Source organism: Elephantulus edwardii, unplaced genomic scaffold, assembly GCF_000299155.1.
Source record: "Elephantulus edwardii isolate Elephantulus edwardi_28Jun2011 unplaced genomic scaffold, EleEdw1.0 scaffold00031, whole genome shotgun sequence".
Classification (NCBI taxonomy): domain Eukaryota; kingdom Metazoa; phylum Chordata; class Mammalia; order Macroscelidea; family Macroscelididae; genus Elephantulus; species Elephantulus edwardii.
In genome coordinates, this window is record NW_006399781.1 from 6,265,190 (window position 1) to 6,284,034 (window position 18,845).

Below are 18,845 nucleotides of genomic sequence, written 5' to 3' on the forward strand. Positions count from 1 at the left end.
GATTTGGGGGATTTTTTGAGTTGTTTATTTGGTTTTTAAGGTAGCAAAGTGAGGATTTAACCCCTATGTTATTTTACTGCATAACTGATGTTCTTTATACTAACGTATTGGTTCTAAATTATTCATTTGTAATATATTTTATGTTTGTGATAAAGTCATACAGAACCTTAAAACTCTGTATGAATAAACTTCTCTCTGAGAAATAAAAAAATTTGTTTTATCTTTATTGATAGAAACAAATACATAGCTGCCCTGATAGATTAAAAATTAATGCCTTTCTTAAGATTCTTCAGCAGGTGAGGGATAGGGAAAATTTCTCCTTTGAAAATTTATATGTTTGCTTGCTATGCATTTGATCCTCTTATCAAGTTAAAAACTTTGCTAGATATTAACTTACATTTAGGACCATAAAAGAACACTTGTGAATGTGCTTTGTTACATTTTTTCTAAGTTTTTCAATTTCTGCGTTTTCCCATATTCTTTTGAAAGGGGGTATGTGTGTGTGTGTGTGTGTGTGTGTGTGTGTGTGTGTGTGTTATACACACACCAAAAAAAATTGTACATTGATTGCTACTATATAAAACAAGTATCTGGGCAAGCTCTGGTGGCCTAGTGGCAAGAAGCTACACGCAATCCCAGAGGTGTGCGGTTCAAATCCACCAGATGCTTTGCTGGAGAAGGAGGAAACAATCTCCTTGTACCAGTCAAATCTGATTTGACGGCACACACACACAAATGATAAAAATAAAATAAAATTTAAAAAAAAAAAGTATCTGTGAGTGCATTGAGTTTTTAGAAAAGCTGAATACAGACTCTTTAACCTAAGATTTAAATAATCAATCTTTTAGTTGCTCAGTAGAAAACACTTTCTTTCTTTTGTCAGTCTTTTAAGTCTATTTTACTGCATTATTATATTACTACACATTCCTACTAATATCCTATCACTAGAAATTATCTAATCAATACTACTTGGCATTGATAATGACTAAGGCTGACATTGGAAGTATTAAACTAGATTATATTTTCAATTAAGTCTATATTGTCTCATCACTTACTCAGCTACTTATACTCTTTTCAAATTTTGAGCACTTGTATGGGGCATTCTTATAAATTTATTTCAGATATAGTAGGTTTATATGATGTCTTTAAGTCTTTCATTTTCCACTTTAATTAAACCCACATTTGTTCCCTTACAGGCCATTTTTGAGTTCCCAGAATATGTACTTTGTATTTATTCAGCTCCTGTCAAGTGGTTCTGTTTGGTTTGCCATGATTCTCATGGTTGTTACATGTCTATTTCTTGATATTGTAAAGAAAGTATTTGACCGACAGCTCCATCCTACAAGTACTGAAAAGGCACAGGTAAGCAATTTCTATATATATTATCTTTTTAAATTCAAAATTTTAACAATGAATGAATAGTCATCATTATAATCTGCTAGGTCATAAAGGATGAAATTACACATTCCTGTGTTAAGCAACTTTCTTGCTGTATAAACTCTTTCAAGTTGTTTCTTACCTGTTTTTGTTAGTTTTATGACTTCTGATCATTCAAAATACATGTTTTTTCTTAATATAATGTTAAATATTTAAAATAAAAAATTATTTCATTATGTCCAGATAATAATATTAAGTGTGTTTTAGGTAATTTTGTCACAGCAGTTGATCAGATTTATGTGTATCTGTGTAGTTGAGAATTTTATATCTGTGTCCTTGGGAACATTAAAATTTGATTAGTTTTTAGGTGGGCTTTTAAAAATTTTATTTTATACTGGTTTACTTAAAATTAATATACATTTTTTTTCAGAATTTGATTAGTATTTTTATACTGTTTTCAAGAGTAGAAGTTCTTTAATTTCCATAGTTTTCACAAAGATTTTATTTTATACTGGTTTACTTAAAATTAATATACATTTTTTTTCAGAATTTGATTTGTATTTTTATACTGTTTTCAAGAGTAGAAGTTCTTTAATTTCCATAGTTTTCACAAAGATTTTTTTTAAATATGTTCTCTTGCTGAGTATTTATTAATAAATCTTAAACTACAGAAAATATTTAGCATTGTGGTGCATAGTGCTTAGGAATTTGGTTTTGGGGACTGGACATGTATCTGCCACTAGCTATATAACTGTCTCCATTTTCTTATTAGTGAAAATTTCATAGGAATGCCTATTTCCTTCTTTTTTGTAATGATGATTAAATGAAAAAAAATGTTCAGATCTGTGGTAGAGACTCAAGAAACACTAGCTATTTAGTTGAATTTACCTTTTTTTTTGTATTTTACTTTACACAAGCAAGGAAAAATGTCTTAATTTGTTGTGGTAACTGTACCATAGCTTTGGATTTGTGCTCTCAGATACAGCATCTAATCAGCTCTTGCACTCAAGTAACAGCTGATTAGTTGATCCACCTCAGTTTTATTTTACTTAGCTTGAAATTTCTTAACATTGTGTTTAGTTCTGCCAAGTAAATTTAGTTTAATGTTGGAAATTTATTTGTATATCTGTGCTGCAACTAGGATAGTTGCTCACTGTTTTGTCGTTTCTCTTGGGCTTCCTAAAGGGTGCATTAAGGATCTCTGGTGGCCCAGTGGTTAGAGAGTTGCCCTGCCAACCAAAGGCAGCTGTTCAGATCCACCAGCTGCTCCTCAGGAGAAAGACAGGCCATCTCCTCCCATGAGATTTAAAGCCACCGAAATGCACTAGAGTGTCAGCTATCAGTTGATTCCAACTCAGCAGCAATGAGTTGAGTTGAAATGGTACATTAGTTTTCATTTTAGTTGATTATATCAGCATTTCTTTAGCATATATTTACTTTCACAACCTAATCCTAGCAAATCTGTGTTCTAACATCATTAAGGCAGCATAAGCCTCTGAAGCCTAACAAACTTGAATTTAAATACTGCTTTTAACATTTAGAAAGTATATGTCTTTGATCAAGTAATTTCTCTATGCCGCAATTTCCTCTACATAATTGAAATAGTAATTCCTATTTTACATGATGGCTAGAGATAATATGAAGTACCTAACATAGGACCTATACATTGTAGTTGTTTAGTGAAATAGTTACCATAAGGGTGGGCTGAAAAATTTACATAATTTAATTCCAGCAGGCTCTGGGTTAGGATGAAATCAGTTCCTGTGTCTCTTAAGAATTTGTAGGTCAGTCAAACCAGATGCATACAGTGTCTGCTTAACCTCATTTTAGTGCAGGAAAACACTTGAAGTGACTTGAAAGCTGCAGGTGCAACCAGTGGCAGTGATGTGATGAAGAATCTGTTCAAGAGTAAATGTGCAAAACATGAGCAGGGCTGTCAGAGGTGGAGGCTAGTCCCACAACTTTGTGTGAGTAGTTTTCACAGGCTAATCCCACACATCAGGCTCCTGAAAGGGCTAACCACATGTCTTCTTAGTCTGATATTCCCGTGTTTGGTCTTCATTTTTCCCATTCACGTTTTCATCTAAATTGTCAAATTCTAGTCTGTCCCTCGTTTATGTCATCCATCAGCCAGGACAGAACCTATTCAGAAGTGCTGCGTTACAGCACAGGTAGTAGTAGAAGTCAGATAGGCCAAACCAGGGTCTGACTGTACTGTCGACCTGTACCTGGCTGGTTCCATACAGACTTCCACTCTGCAATGTATGTCTGTGTCTGTATCAAGAAAGACCTGCCTCTCTTACGATTTCTAATCAGAGAAAAATGTTTACAGTAAGAGAGTGTGATATTGAGGTGTTGTCTATCATAATTTTTCTAGTCCTTTATGGGAAACACTTGTCTCTCCACTGGTCTATGTAATGTTGCATTTCACCAGAATACATGAATAGCATCATTTAAAAAATTGACACCACCACTTAATTCTTTATAAGAGTAACTAATCACTCTTATTTATATTTATACTTAGAAACTCTAATGTGGCCTTTACAAATAAATGTAGGGTTATCTTTAATAGTGATTTCTTAATGTGGAAAATGATGTTTCTTCTTAACTTTTTCTAAACCTCTTTTTAAAGGATTCTATAGGAAGTATTTGGAGCCTGAAGGTGGACCTTTCTTCTTGTTGTTGTTTACCAAGTGGGTTTTCAGAGGCAGTAAATCACACAGGAGGAGACTGTCCATCTTTCTCCTTCAAAGCAGCTGGTGGATTCAAACCAGGCACCTTTGCATTGGCAGCACAATTCCTTATCACTAAACCTCCCTAAGGAGGACCTTCAGTCAAGAAAATGTTAAAAATGTGATTTTTATATGTATTTTTGTTTTTCTACTATGGATTAAAATGGATGAGAAAATGAAATGCACAATAAACCAATCCTTTTATTTGTAGGTGAAAGCCATTTTCATATCTACATGTTCCTTGTCAAAATACTTTTTAAATGACTAGCTATTCTAGTATCATTTCTAACCTGCTGTTTATTTATGCTGAGTCAGTACATGATCAGCTCATTCCCTATGTGGTGTTATTTCTTTGCTTCAGGCAGTAATCATTATTATTTCGGCATTACATCATCATCTCTGATTACAGATGATGAAGAAATAAAAAGTTTCAGCCACTTCATTGTTCACCAAAAGTAGCACGAAAAATCAATTCTGATCTTTGTTTTCCATCAGAATAGCAATATGGTGTTAAGAGTGAAGAGCAAAGTCTTTTAATGGTGAAGTCAACAACTTGACAGTTGTCAGTCATGTATGTGTATGGTGTATGGTATTTCCAATTGTTGTAGGAACAGATGTCTTTTACAGCTTGTCCTGTCTCTTGTCTCTTAGGTGATGAATACAGCTCACTGACTTGTTGTATGTCCCATCCCTTTTCTGTCCACTTATAGATGTACTCCAACACAGTCGCTTTAAGTGACGAGTTCATCGCTCTGCAGCCATTGTCGAGGGCAAGGAATCAGCTGAGCAAACTTAGGTAGAGTAGGAGGAGTAGAACCTCATTAACTCTTTTGCATGCTCAAGGCCAACAAACAGAAAAAGATGGGCAGAGGCATGAATTAACAGTGGGACATTTTTGCTATCACGGCCGTGTCCCTGACTAATTCGACCTTTATTAATATTTATAATAAAATCTGAAAAAGGAAATATTTCCATGTCTTTGAGATGAAAATTCAGTATAACAGGACAGAGATCTGTACCTCATTATATTTATTTTTATACTTTATCTTTTCTAGCATAATTCTTAATGCTTCTGCTTGTCATATTATTCATATTTAAGACTGCTCTTGCATGTTAAATAACTAAAGCTAAAGAAATTCATCGTATAAATTTACATTTTAAGTTGTAGTTACTTGAAAGTGAGAGTTGCCCATTATCTTGCCATACTCTGTAATAAATACATGTGTGTATTTGTGTTTGTGCCCTGTAATGGCTGCTGGAGCATTTCATATCCATGCTACTGTTTAGTGCATCTATAAACTGAACAATAGATTTTTATATACATACTTTGATACATGCTTTTAGCTCCACAGAAAGATTCATTCATTTGTCGCCCAAATGACAAAATAAAAACCTAATAGTAATCAAGAGATGTCTTTTGCTGTAAAGGAATGAAAGCTTAGATCTTATAACTTTTGGTTCTTACTGAAACTATATGTTTAACTCCAATCTTCTTTAGGAGAAAAATATTATAAAATACTATTTTGTTACTCTTCCATTTTTTTGCCCATCAGTGACGTGTCCATTCTTACCAAGTATATTCTTTTTAGATTCTTTTTATTCTGAGGTTTTTGATTTGTCTATATGCATTTGATGAAATGAATGGTTTTGAGAAAATGCTGCTTAAATAACCTCTTATGTAACTGAGTTCATTTTGAGGTGTTTTAAACCTTTCCATTCCTTGTCATCATTAAAACAACAAGATTTGTTGATATGTTCTACCTTGAATTATAAAAGTAAAACAATTGCAGATGAATATACAAGAGATATTTAAGGGGTTGTGTGCCAAATTTCATCTTTAACGCAAGAACTAAAGTCAAAATGATTGTGAAGATTCCCCATCCCCTTTGGTTGAGCTATGTGTATATCACGTACAGGTAAATGACTTTCTGAACACTAGATCTCTCTCATTTTTTAACATCATTATATAAAACAGTCTGGCAAACTCTTTTGTCAAACATGAAAATGACTTGCATTGAGGATAATGGTAATATTTTCATGAGATTCTAGTATTTATATACATTTGCTTCAATCAGGCTACATTTTTGTGTGTGTCAATATTAGACTGAAAGAGAATGGGGGAGGAAGATCAAAAATCGCCAAGCTCTTAGGCTCCATAATACCATTATGGAAAGGGAGGCTTAGTAGTCATCTGTGCAAGAACACATTGAGAACATAATATATGCGAGGCAACATAGCAAGGGGAAAGGTCTCTGATCAGCGAGTGGAAGGTCTGAATACTAGCATTGCCCTAGCACTGCTCTATTTCCTAACCAGAAGGCTCACCCATTGGAGCCCCCAGGATCTTCATCTGTAAGAAGGTCTTTTTACATACTGTGGTCGTCTTTGAACAACAAAGAAAAACGAAAGAGGCAATACCAACTAAAGGCCAGGCAGAACTAAGAGTTGCTCAGGTGGACTCTGACCAGTGGATGACATTTGCTCATAGCCCGTAGACAGCAGGTGCCCAAATACAGATGTCAGTCTGGTTGAAGCATCCTGTGGATTTTTAATACATCTCATTTCAAAACTTCATTGAACTCTTCTTGGATGTGATCAACAGTAGTTTTAACTGTTGACCATTATAACTGAGAAGTAGATTGTGCAGACAGCAGATATCTTTAAGAGCTTTCAAGCCCCTTAATCAGGTTAGTAAATAAGAACCAGTAACACAAAACTATTATCAGTTTTGTTTTGAATAAATTAGATTTAAGTGTTTCACAATGAACTGTCTTCACATAAACTTATTTACTCTTAAACCTAAGGAATTCTACCATTTTCTTAATACAGACATAAGAAATTCACCATAGCACTCTTTGTAAAAGTAGTTATAATTCAGCCCTAATTTAATGAAGACATTTTCACATAATTTAAGAAAGGTTAAAGAAAAGTTGACTGTGGGCACATTATTTAACTTTCTTGGAAGATCTGTAATACAAATGTTGAAGGAGGCATAAAGGATAAGAGCTGTATATATTTTAAAATAGTTACTATTCAGAAGTAAATTTAGTTTGTTACTAAAAAGTCAAGTCTGACTCCTTACCCAGGAGACATTTGTGACATTTCTAAGATCCCGTGCCCCTCTCCTCTACTGAAGCCCAGTTAGAGTGGAGATGTCAGAGAAGAGAGCATGAAGTGAAAACTGGATTTTGCAATCAGAAACTTAAATTTTGGTGGCAGTGAATTTGTCTAATAGGTGAAATTGATATTTTTTAAAGAAGCCTGGTTTTTATGTAGCCTTAGTACGTGTTTAGCAGCAGCTTGTGCACTGGAAAGTCATGGGTGTATTGTGTATGCTTTGTCATGCTCCCCTTATGAAGTGCTGTTAGCTCTCTCTTGTTTGTGTGACAGTAACCGTGCTGTTATGTGAACATTCGTGTGTGACTCACAGATTGTAGAACCCAACTTGCTGTTTTGATTCTAACCCTCAATATGGTGAGAGTATCCTTCTGAAAATGAGACCTGTTGCTTTTCTGTCCTTCCAGATGGAAGAAGATAAGGGTTCAGTCAGCTCAGCATATGAATTTGCTGAAGGCAAGCACAGAGGGGAGGACAGTAGGCACCTGCTAGCTGAGGCTTGCAGCCAGCAGGACAGTTCTTGCGTGCACTAGGTAGTACCGCGCTGGACCTTCCGGGGACGCATCCGCTAAGTTCTCATGCTGGGGGCATGCCGTGGGAGAAGCGACCTGACATTCTCTTGTTGCTTTACTAATCCCATCACGTGTTTACCATGTGTGGTTTTGGTTTAGTTGTTTTCATTTTTTGTAATCTTCACATTTTTTGTATGTCTCATCCTTAATATTTTATTAACCCTCCTTCAGAATAAAAAGTGGTAAATTACACTTCACCTCCAACTCCAACCTAGAAAAATAATTCTCACAATCTATTATATTCAGGAAATTATTATTCCTTCCCATACTTCCTTTTGAAAATATGTCACTGCTATTATTATATCTGAAATCAGTTTTTCCTCCTGAAAATTGTGGTTTGACATTTCTGTAAGCTGGACACTACTTACCTAAATCTACCTCTTGAATGCAATTGAAAGGTCAGATGAATAGTGCTTAGAATTGGTACTAAGAAATTTTCTGTTGACTTTTAGTCAGCAAACTCAGTTCTTTTAATAAAAAAGCTCATAGCTGTGTCTTTGTTACTAAGAAAATATGAATTGATGAATTTATTTACTCCCTCCTGAATAATAAACCTAACCACTTCTATATCCTAACTGGGATCCACAGAATATTTGATCGGCAGTAGTTGTGGAGGATAAAAATTCTTACCCTCATCATACTTCAGCCATGTTGTATATTTTAGTTACTGATCAAAAAAGATGCTGTTGTCCCGTCTGGAATAAACTCTTATAAGTGGTGAAACTTCAGAACAGAACCAGCTGAAGATTGCAGATAATTTAACTAGACTATAAACCAGTCATGGGACAGATCCAATAATTTGGAGAATCTTTAATTATTCTCTCACATCCTTAAAACGATATCCCTTTAGTGAATTGCCCTAAATGGAGACTATTCAAGATTAATTAATCAACACCCAGTAATTATTTTCAATGGAAAATAAATTCAAGAAAATTATTAATTTGGGGGAGAGGAAGAGCCTTCATAGATTGTTTCTATTTCCTTTGTCTTTTGCATAGGGAAAGGATTTTAGCTTGTTTTTTTTAAATGTGTGTGTGCAGCACGGAAAGCTGAGGTGGAGAGTTTGCCTGCATGAAGGAGGAAAGCCAGAGACAGAGAGTATACCCTGCCAAGCAACCCACTTGGAATCTGGCTATACTAGAATTATGAAGTTATGTCCTTTGGCAAAAGCTCCCCAGTGGTTCAGGTGGGCAGTTTGGAACACGTGAACCTCAGGCTATTTTGCTTTAGTGTGTCCATTAAAATGTAAAATCCATTGAGAATCAGGTTCTGCGAATGCTTTTGGGTTATTTCCCCAAGAGAAGGAACAGTTAATTTTCTTCTTCTATTCAGTTGGCCTCTGTTTCCATCATCCACAGCCCTAGAACCTTTTAAATCATCAATATGATTTTTTTGTAAAATTGCCTGGAGATGTTAGCTTCTTCAGCAGGGTTTTTTTGTTTTTTTGTTGTTTTGTTGTTTTTTGGGGGGTGGGGGTGGGATGTGTTTATCATGGAGTTGTAATTCCTTGAATGAAATATATCATAATTATTTTCTTCTCATACACTTCTGCCTCAGGCCAATATATTGAGATTTTCTTTTAATCCCTTTTTTAAAAAACGTGTTGGTTATATAGAGTAGATTTCAGCTCCTAGCTTCCCCATGTGGCAGCGTAGAACAATTTCACAGGGTTTTCTTTAGAGAATGGATCACAAAGGCTTTTTGCCACAGAACCTAAGAATAAGTTCAAAACTTAAACCTTAGCAGCCAAACATCACCAGGGCTCCTTACCTGAAATTCGTGCATACAGCAAGCATCCTGCTTCTGTGTTTTTTATTTTGAACTGGCAATGTGTGTCTGATCCAGATTTGATCAGCCTTGCCAAAGCAGGCTGACTCCTGTGTCACGGGTGTGGGTCTCCTCCTCAGCTTTTTCCTGTGGTTGTTGACTACCACTCTGGTCTCTGGTCCACTGTCATTCCTTTGTCTCTGAGTTTTGAGGTTCTACTCTGGGTGCCCTCCTTGCAGCCATACCTGGCCCATTAGGGACCACATCAGGAAGACTCCAGGCCTTTCTCAACCTGGATTGAGCTTCTCAAACCCCACACCTGCACCCTGTCACCAGTATCCACACAAAACATTGTCAGCCCTATCAGCCAACTGCTTGTCACTTTCCTCACCTTCATTAACAAAAATATTTGCAGCATTGCCTCACTCACCACTTAACACAGTGTTCTGTGAGAGGAATAGAAAGCTGCTAAGGATATATTCACTTGTTTGCTACTGAGTGCTGTCCATTTTTGAATGAGAAAGATTCTATAAGCAAATAAATGCTTACCTGATAAGCATGAACTAAAGATATTTTCAAGTCAACTTTTTCATCTGAAGATTGAAATAAAGAAAAATATTAGAATAGATATTATTTCTGCTAAACAATTATCCTGTAGCATGAAGTGAATGAATTGATACTTATGAAATGGAATTCTTCACACCAGTTGTTCTGTAAGGTACTTGTTCACGTTTAGTGCTATTTTAAGTTATCCTTTTCATAAAAATTAGGGGGGTTACCATTTTTAGGTGAGGCTATAAATAGCGGACTTGTAGTTGTTATTTTTAATTTCACTATTGATATTTATGTAACCAATTTAGTAAACACCTAATTAAAATAAAGAGGCCTGAGACTTTGTAATTGTTGTTGTTGTTGATTGCCATCAAGTCGAGCACTACTCATAGCAACCCTATGAACAAAAGACCTGAAACCTTTTTATAACTATCATTTATCAAATTTCATAGAGTTTCCAGAGGCTTAGAAAGTAGCTGCCACTCCTGCTATCAATATTAAGTAAGTCAAATTACTAAAATGAGCTTACCTAATAAATGTAATTCTTGTTGTATGCCCATTGCTGTACTTAAGTTCTTCAACGCCTACAGAAATATCCCCCTCTTTGGGGATCCCTAAAAGACTTAGGAAAGTATTAAGTATTTGTTGTTGTGTACCGTAGAGTGAGAAATGACCCATAGCTGACCCTTCGGCGGTTTTCAAAGACAGTTGATTACATGGGAGGAGATTGCCCATCTTTCTCCAGGTTCATATTAATATGCTTTAGTTTTATTAAACTTGAAAGCAAGAAGGAAGGCTAGAAGAGTGACTGTGAGCTCAGAGATATGACAGTTCTTCAAATGCCATCACTAAACAGCTGTTTTATTTGCAGTTCTGAATAATGAAATAAAGCTGTTATTTATTTTAGGAACTTTATGATTCTTTTGACACTTGAAAATCAGTAGTTATTTTATGACTTAAACTTCACATTAGAAAAAAAAACATTTCCTTAAACACAAACTTCCTCCTCCCCTCCCCATAACGATACTTTAAGGCTTATACCTTCCATATACTTTAAAGGCTAAATGCCAAGCACTCATACTGGCCACCCAAGAAATACTTGTATTGCAGGGAAAAGACCTAATATTAATAGTCTTTTAGTTTTATGCCTGCCACCTAAACTCAGAAAACTTAATTGGATTTGATAAGATGCTGTAGAAGCAACTAAGACATGTAAAAATTTTCCTAAGACTAGTTTGTAAAAGCAAGAAGATAAATTAGTAAATGTTTTGCTGTCAATTATATGAAAATAAGAATGAGGCAGAATTTCAAGAGTTAAGTTCTGTGATAATAAGCTTTTATCAATTCATGATTGTGTTGAATAATTATAAATAAAGGGGTCCTGGTGGCCATGTCCAGTTGCTAACTTTAAGATCAGCTGTTTTAATTGTTTTCTTCTAACACTAAATTATGCAGCTTTTCCTAGGAATAGATGTGAAGAATGAGACTTATCAATTAATTCAAATGTTGGTAAATTAAGCTACTACCGCATTTGTAAACCAATTGTCACCAAATCACCAAGTCAGTTGTGACTCATCACAACCCAGTTAAGACAGAGTAGAAGTGCTCCATGGTGTTTCCAAGGCTGTAATCTTACAAAGCAGATTTCTAAATCCTTTCTACCCTGAGGACACTATGGATTAGAACCACTGACCTTTTTGGCTAGCAACAAGTTTTTAACTACTGTGCCACTAGAACTCCCTTCTAAGCATTTGTAAGTAGAGTTTTTGCTTTTGTTTTTAAAGTATTGATCTTCTTTGAATGAAATGAGACTTAAATGCTCTGCCTAGTTCCCACTTCCTTATTATCATGCAGCCATTGCTCCCTGCACTCTGGACAGTGCCCTGTAATGAATATAAGATGAAAATGTGTTTGGGAAGTAGGAGAGTTTGTCGGTTTTCTGGAGAACAATCCCAGTGGTCTTTTTGCAAGGGGATAATAGTACCCATTTCCTCCATACTCTGAGGCTGACCTCCACCTGAACACACACTACACCTTCCTGTCCTCACACCTATTGAATCATTCTCTTAGTTCACCAGGCCGCCTTCTGTTCCCTGTCTCTAGCTACTGGAGCTCCTCACATCCTTCAAACTGTATTTCAGTTGCTCTCTTTTTCATCAAGTTTCTCATGCCCCACAAGCATCACCAGTAACAGCTGGCTTTAGAAAATGAAGACAATTATGTTGCTTATCCCAAAAGATTTAACATTTTAAAGAAGTCAGACAAGGGAGGCCTTTTTTTTGAGGAGTAACTTGCACATTCCTAGTCAATGCCCAGGAAATGTAACTGTTATTTTAATGTGTACCTTTTTGGTGCCCTTACCTCGCTAGATTGAGACCAGGACTGCTGAGTTTTTTAGGGGCCAACATAGTGTCTGCTCAAAATGTGTGGTTGAATTCAATCCAAGTGCTTGTGCCATTTAAGTGATCCTAGGAGTGACATAAAACCCGGGAAGAGAGGCGTCACTCACAGTTAAGAAAAAAGGAGGCCTCTTAGAGATGACTAATTTTAAAACTTTGGTTCTGACCCTGGTTGGTAATAGGCGTTGGCATGTGCCCACAGGTGGGGATGCCGCCCGGTTGGCTGATGATGTGGGAACTATCACAAGAAAAGTAGCCTGAGGTCAGATTATAAATACCCTTAAAGGTCTCCTTGACATGATGTCCTTTATCCTGTGGGTGGGTGGAAGTATGAGAGTTCTCTAGAGTGACTAAGAAATCAGAGATGCTCTACCCAAGGGACCCACGGAGGAAACTGAGAAATGGGTGAAATCCTACTACCTAAGCCAATATTTCCCAGACTAATCCTCTCATTATTAATGTTTCTTCTGGTGTTGATTAATGTTTTTGAAATCTCTAACTTCTTTCCCCACTTGCCAAGGCCAACCTTGCATCTTGACTGAAACTTTGTGTGACTAGTGCTTCCCAGACTTAATTGGCCCGGGAAGGTTTTCATCATAGGCCTGTCAACATCTCACAAAACACTGTAAAGGAACCCGTGCCCTAACAGCCCTAAATCAATGCTGTCGTAATGTAAGAGCATGTCAACTCGGGCTGTTTCTCAGTCCTGCGGCACTGGTGCAATCAGGTAGTTGCCAGATGGGAACTGGCTTCTGCCTTGCTGTGCCCTGTTTGGGCTGGATCACGTGGACATCCCCAGTGGTTCAGAATTGCAGGTTATTAACATTCCACCTCATCTGTCTCTCCTTCCACTGTGAGTGTCTCCACACTTGTCCTCTGTTGCCATGCGTACACACTACATGTGATGAGTCCCAACCTTTGTGGAACATGAATGAATTTCTTTTTATTCTCCTTTTATACATTTGAAAGATTTGTTACAAGGATGATACGTGTCAAGAACAGAACGAGAAATATAGGACACCCTTGATGGTGGCAAACTAGGGTTGGGACTCATTGAGCTATGTGGTCATACCATTTCCCCTCCTCATATTAACATGATTAAAATTATTGGTATGGGATTAAATTACCTAAGTAATTTATGCATAAATTGATGTAAATGTTAAAACTTTTCAGAAAAGAACTTCATTTTCAATCTTAATAGTTCTAGCTGAAAAAAAAATTTTTGAAATAGTATTAGCTGTTTGCAGGCTTCATAAATTTTTAATCCACATTTTTTCATTTATGTTTTTAATGGTGAAATAAGCTGATTTGGGCCATAAATGGCACCATAAATGATTGTTTAGCAATTTAAAGCACATTTTTTTCAAAGATAGTTATGGGATGGACATATTCAGTATAATCAGAACCTGACACATAGTAAATAAATATCATGTATTTGCTACTATTTTTGTCATAACTTGTTTATTTTTGTTGAAGATTGGAGTTAGGTCCTAACTGGTTGCTGCTTCCCAGTCTTCAAAATAATCCGCACTCTATTTTTTCAGTTACTAGACATTTTAAATTGGCTTTATATGAGTATTAACAAAAAGTCAAGGAGAAATATGCAGTCATTAAGTTTGACTGGCTAATGTCAGTATTTTTTTGCCATAATAAATTTTTAAAATATGATATTAAAATCCTAAATATTTACTGATTTAAATCCTCTCCAGCTACTTCCTCATATAGTTACTTAACTAGACCTTTCCTTGAGGAAGTACAATTTCAGATATTTTTTCCTTTTCCTTTTATTGAAGTGGCAGATTACACAGATTATTTTTCTAAGCATTTCAGATAGCTTTATATGAATACTATAGTCCACCATAAATCTCCACACTATGGGGAAAAACATATCTTTATATTCATATGTGTTGCTCTTGGCTTTAAAGTAGTTGCTATAATTTTTTAAATGTTTTTTCTGGAAACCAAAATCTCTAAATCCTAATTTCTTTCTTCTGCTTCCTCTCCTCCAGCTTACTGAAGCAAATTCAAGTATCAAGTGCTTGGACTCCATGTGCTGTTTCTCAGAAGGAGAAACAGCGTGTGCATCTGTTAGAAGAATGCTGGAGCGAGTAATAGGAAGATGTAGTCCGGCCCACATCAGCAGGTGTGAGATTTCTCTAAGTAGCCTTTGCTGCAGATGAGTATCCTATAAACCGGAACAGGATGAACCTGCACCTCTAGATTCCTAATAAAAGCCAGCAGCTGGTGTCACCAACGCAAGCAGGAAGTGCATGTCTTCCGAGCACTCTGTGTTGGTAGAGTTCACTTTGTGGCTCTGGGGTGGAGGGTTAAAAGGAAGAGAAAGCACCTTTGAAGAGACTTTTCAACTAATGAACAAAATGTTTTGTTTTAGAATCTTTCTACAGTGTGGTGAATAGGAGTATAACTCTCTTTTAACTGTACCTATACTATTGTTACCTTTCATTCAAGGTGGTTTTTTGGTTTGTTTCTGGTTTGTTTGTTTGTTTGTTTGTTTTTGCTGTTGTTGTTTGATTTTTGTCTTTACAAATATTCTGCATATGCTCATGAAGTCGGAAACCTTTGCTTTTCTTTTTCTTTATTTTTATTTCCTGTTCTGTCATCTGGGGTACTTTGAACACAGAAAGCTGTATTTTGACCTCCTCACTCCTTTCTTTCTGCAATGAAGTTTGGAGATGAGTTGTCTTTACATTTCTTTCACTTGATATTTCCTGTCTGTTTAAAAGTTTGTAACTTGTAACAAGCACTTTAAATGGTGAGTTAGAAGAGTCTTAACATTTTTGTCTCCCTACCAAATTAGTTTCTTGAATTATATTGATCACAGATAACAGAACTATTATTTAAAAGTAGACTGTCACTCAAAATTTATTTGAAACTGAAATGGATTAATGTCTTTGTATGATTCCCCACTTCTATCATCACTTGGGGATAGAAATAACTTTTACATTTTGGTGTTCTTTATGTGTATGGGAATCATATACCCCAAATCTAAGCAGGAATATTATCATTTCCTACATGAAAATGACAGGTAAAAGGTTGAGAGCTGCTCCAGAGGCAGAGAATAATATAGAGAAGTCATTAATCTTTTAATCAAAACGTTGTTAATAATTGGTTCATTTGGTGTTTTGAAAAATGATGACTGTGATGCCATTCAGTTATAAAATCCAAATAACTTCCACTGTCAGACTTGTCAGTTTTCATTTAATCTTTGGCTGTGCCGTGTCTTTATGATACATTTGCACTTAAAAATAGCATTCATATGTCTTTGGTTCCACTCTCCATTTATTGTGATCAGATAATAATGTGCTCAGACTGTTTATCTAGTTCTTCAGGACCATCTTGTAGTCATTTCATTTCAATACTATGAGAAGTTAAAGTTATTGAGATTATGTTATACAGTGGTATAGAATGCATTCTAAGAAAGCAGCTCTGTCATGTTCTGGAAGGATTTCATTTATGATGATATTTTACATACTGCATAACTTTACTGTGCAGAAGTAGAAGTCAGGGCAGGACACTATTCTAGACCGTCTACAGAGTTTTTAGAATTTCTGCTTAAACATAGAGTTATCTTTAATGGCAGTATATATCTTAACCAATGTTAAAAATGGAAAACCAGACTTAATTGTGAATGAGCCAAAATTTGCTCTGCTTTATACAGATTCTCATTTTCTTAGTATCCATTATTTTAAAAATTGTTGTTGTTGGGTGCTGTTGAGTCAACTCCTACTCTTAGCAACCTTGTGTGCAACAGATCCACACCTGGCCCCCTCTCTGCCGTCTTGACAATCTCTGCTTAAGCCTACTGTGAGGTCATGGTGTCAGTCCAGCTAGTCTAGAGTCTTACTCTCCTTCACAAGGATTAGACCCTGTCCTATTCAGGCACTAGGTCCCTTTTATTCTTGACATTGCCAGTTTTGTGCTGCATTGTCCATTTTGAACTTGATCAGGACTTATTACATTTATCTGGACATATTCTCTTGAAGGTACCTGCCATCACCTGAACTTCTTTTCACTTAAAATTGTACTATATTCTTTTCTGAAGTCTTTTTTTCTTAATAAAATTTTTATCTTAAATATTCATATCATATTTGACAGACTATAAATAGTTTCCAATTTTGTCCCACATCTCAGGTTGCAATATTGGTTGTTGTCTCTCTTTTCATTTATTGATTAATCCTATAAAACCTTTTAAAAAAATTAAAAAAAGAAACCTTTAGAGATCTGTTGATTTACCCGAACCCCAGTGTCTAAAATCAGAACAATAGGCAAAACTACTTGGTGCTTTCCAAAGGGCTATGTGAAAATTGCCATTGGTTTATTATCAACATTTAAACATTAAAAGAATTTTTTTCTATACAGAGTTTTAGTTTTGTTTATATACATATAATTAATGAAATCTATTTGGCAATTCCATTTTCATTTTGGAGCAGCCTCTATATTACATTTCTGTTTTATGCCTAATTCAAAAGAAATGACAAAGCTGAAATCTTCAGTACAAGATTTAGAAGCTCTTGGATATTTGTATTATCAACTTATTAGACGTAATAGGTAATGAGTATCATTTGAAAAATACAACTAGTGCTTTTATATCACAGATCTCTTTGCTGATTAAACTTTTATCAACTGGGCACCAAAAAAGCCTGCTTCCTTTCATGTCATAGTATTGCCAAAGGAGAATGCCATATTGCAGGAGCCTTGTGGTGCTGGATAAATGGGATGTGATGTTGGACATTTCTATATGTATCTTACCAAAAGTGACTTTATCCTAATCACACCTTTCTTTTAAGTAAAAATTAGTTAATATGTAGCTCAAATGTTGAATGTTCTGTCAAATATGATATTTAACATGTATAAAAAGCACACATGTGCTCTGAAAAGATTCAAATGAGATTCTCCCTATAAATCCTAATGAGATCCATCTCTTTTAGCAGTGGTTGGGAAGGAGAAGACTACTTCAAGATATTGGTGATTTGGGATTGGAAACTTGATTTCAGATACTTCTTGATGTGTTGACAGTTACCTTTTTTTAATGTGTGTCTGAATGTGCCCTTCCTCCCATAAATACTGAGCTCCTTAAGAAATGTTCACATTCATACTGTGTTTATTTTACACTAAGTGCCCATTACATACCAGGAACAGTTTTAAGTGCTAGAGAGGTTGTGCTGAACTAGTCCAGAAAAAGGCGAAGATTTTCAGGAAATTAGTAAAATTAGAGTCCCAGGAAGGTACCAGTGTAATTGAATCTTGTTTATTACTTTGTTGCCAACTTTATAAAAATTTCAGAACCCAAGCATCAAAATTGGTTTAAACTTGAACTACATAGTTTCTAGAAAGCAGCCAATATTTTATAAAGGTGAATTAACATCATCTCTTCCTATAACAAGTTTGTTTAGGGAAAATGAGAACCTAAACAAATGTATGTATTCAGCACTTTTAGTCTTAGAAGAAAAATCACCTTTAACTGAGTGATCCAACTTTCCTCAAGATAGGTCAGTCTCATTTAAGTATGACAGGGTATTTCTTTGATCTTGAATTATTTTAGCTTCAGTTAATACCGCTACATAAAAATTATTAAGTAATTACTTGCTTATGGTCCTATCCTTCAGATAGTAATTGACTTTTCAAGACCAATATGGTCAGTTGTTGGGAATTCCTAGAGATCTTGAGGTACTTTTGGTACCTATCAAATACCACTTCCTACATTCAAGCAAATTATGTGAACATCTTTAAAATAGAATGTAAAGGGAAGAGGATTAACTGATAAAATGAGCATATTACTGCTTTTGTTCCAAACTTTTTGGTAAGTGGGATTTTTCTGTTTGTTTTCATGATGTCAAAACACAAGCATAAGCTATTCAGGAAATTGAACATATGTGATTCTTCACAACATATTTATTTCTTATTGAATTGTTAAAATTTTAGGAATGTCTCATGCTTTACTACCTATAAAAATGGTTTTACTGCTAATAATGCCTGAATTTTGGCTAATATTTTTATAGAATGACTAGAGCATTATTTTTCCCAAATTTTTGTATGATAGAACTAGAGTGGGCATTAAAGACTAGTTTGAAGAGCTTCACTTTAGCATTTAAAATGAATCCATTAGTGATTATTTTAAAACTCAAATTACATTTTAGTCCTAAGTTGTAGGATTAATTTTTATCAATTAAAAATAGGTCCTGGTGAGCCAAACTTTTCTCTTATTGTTGCTTTAGATCATGGAGCGCCTCGGATCCTTTCTATACCAACGACAGGAGCATCTTGACTCTCTCCACAATGGACTCATCTACTTGTTAAAGGGGCAGTAG

At 35.4% G+C, this 18,845-nt stretch overlaps 1 protein-coding gene across 1 annotated transcript in view; it reads left to right on the plus strand.

Annotated features, from left to right (window-relative positions):
- The window catches only part of ATP11B (ATPase, class VI, type 11B), a 104,418-nt gene extending 89,481 nt beyond the window's left edge, over positions 1–14,937 (plus strand). The window contains exons 27-28 of the mRNA XM_006884050.1: positions 1,197–1,362; positions 14,526–14,937. Of these exons, the coding sequence (XP_006884112.1) occupies positions 1,197–1,362; positions 14,526–14,696 (337 nt within the window). The 3' untranslated portion in view covers positions 14,697–14,937. The remainder of the gene's footprint in view (positions 1–1,196; positions 1,363–14,525) is intronic.
- The last annotated feature ends 3,908 nt before the right edge of the window (positions 14,938–18,845 follow it).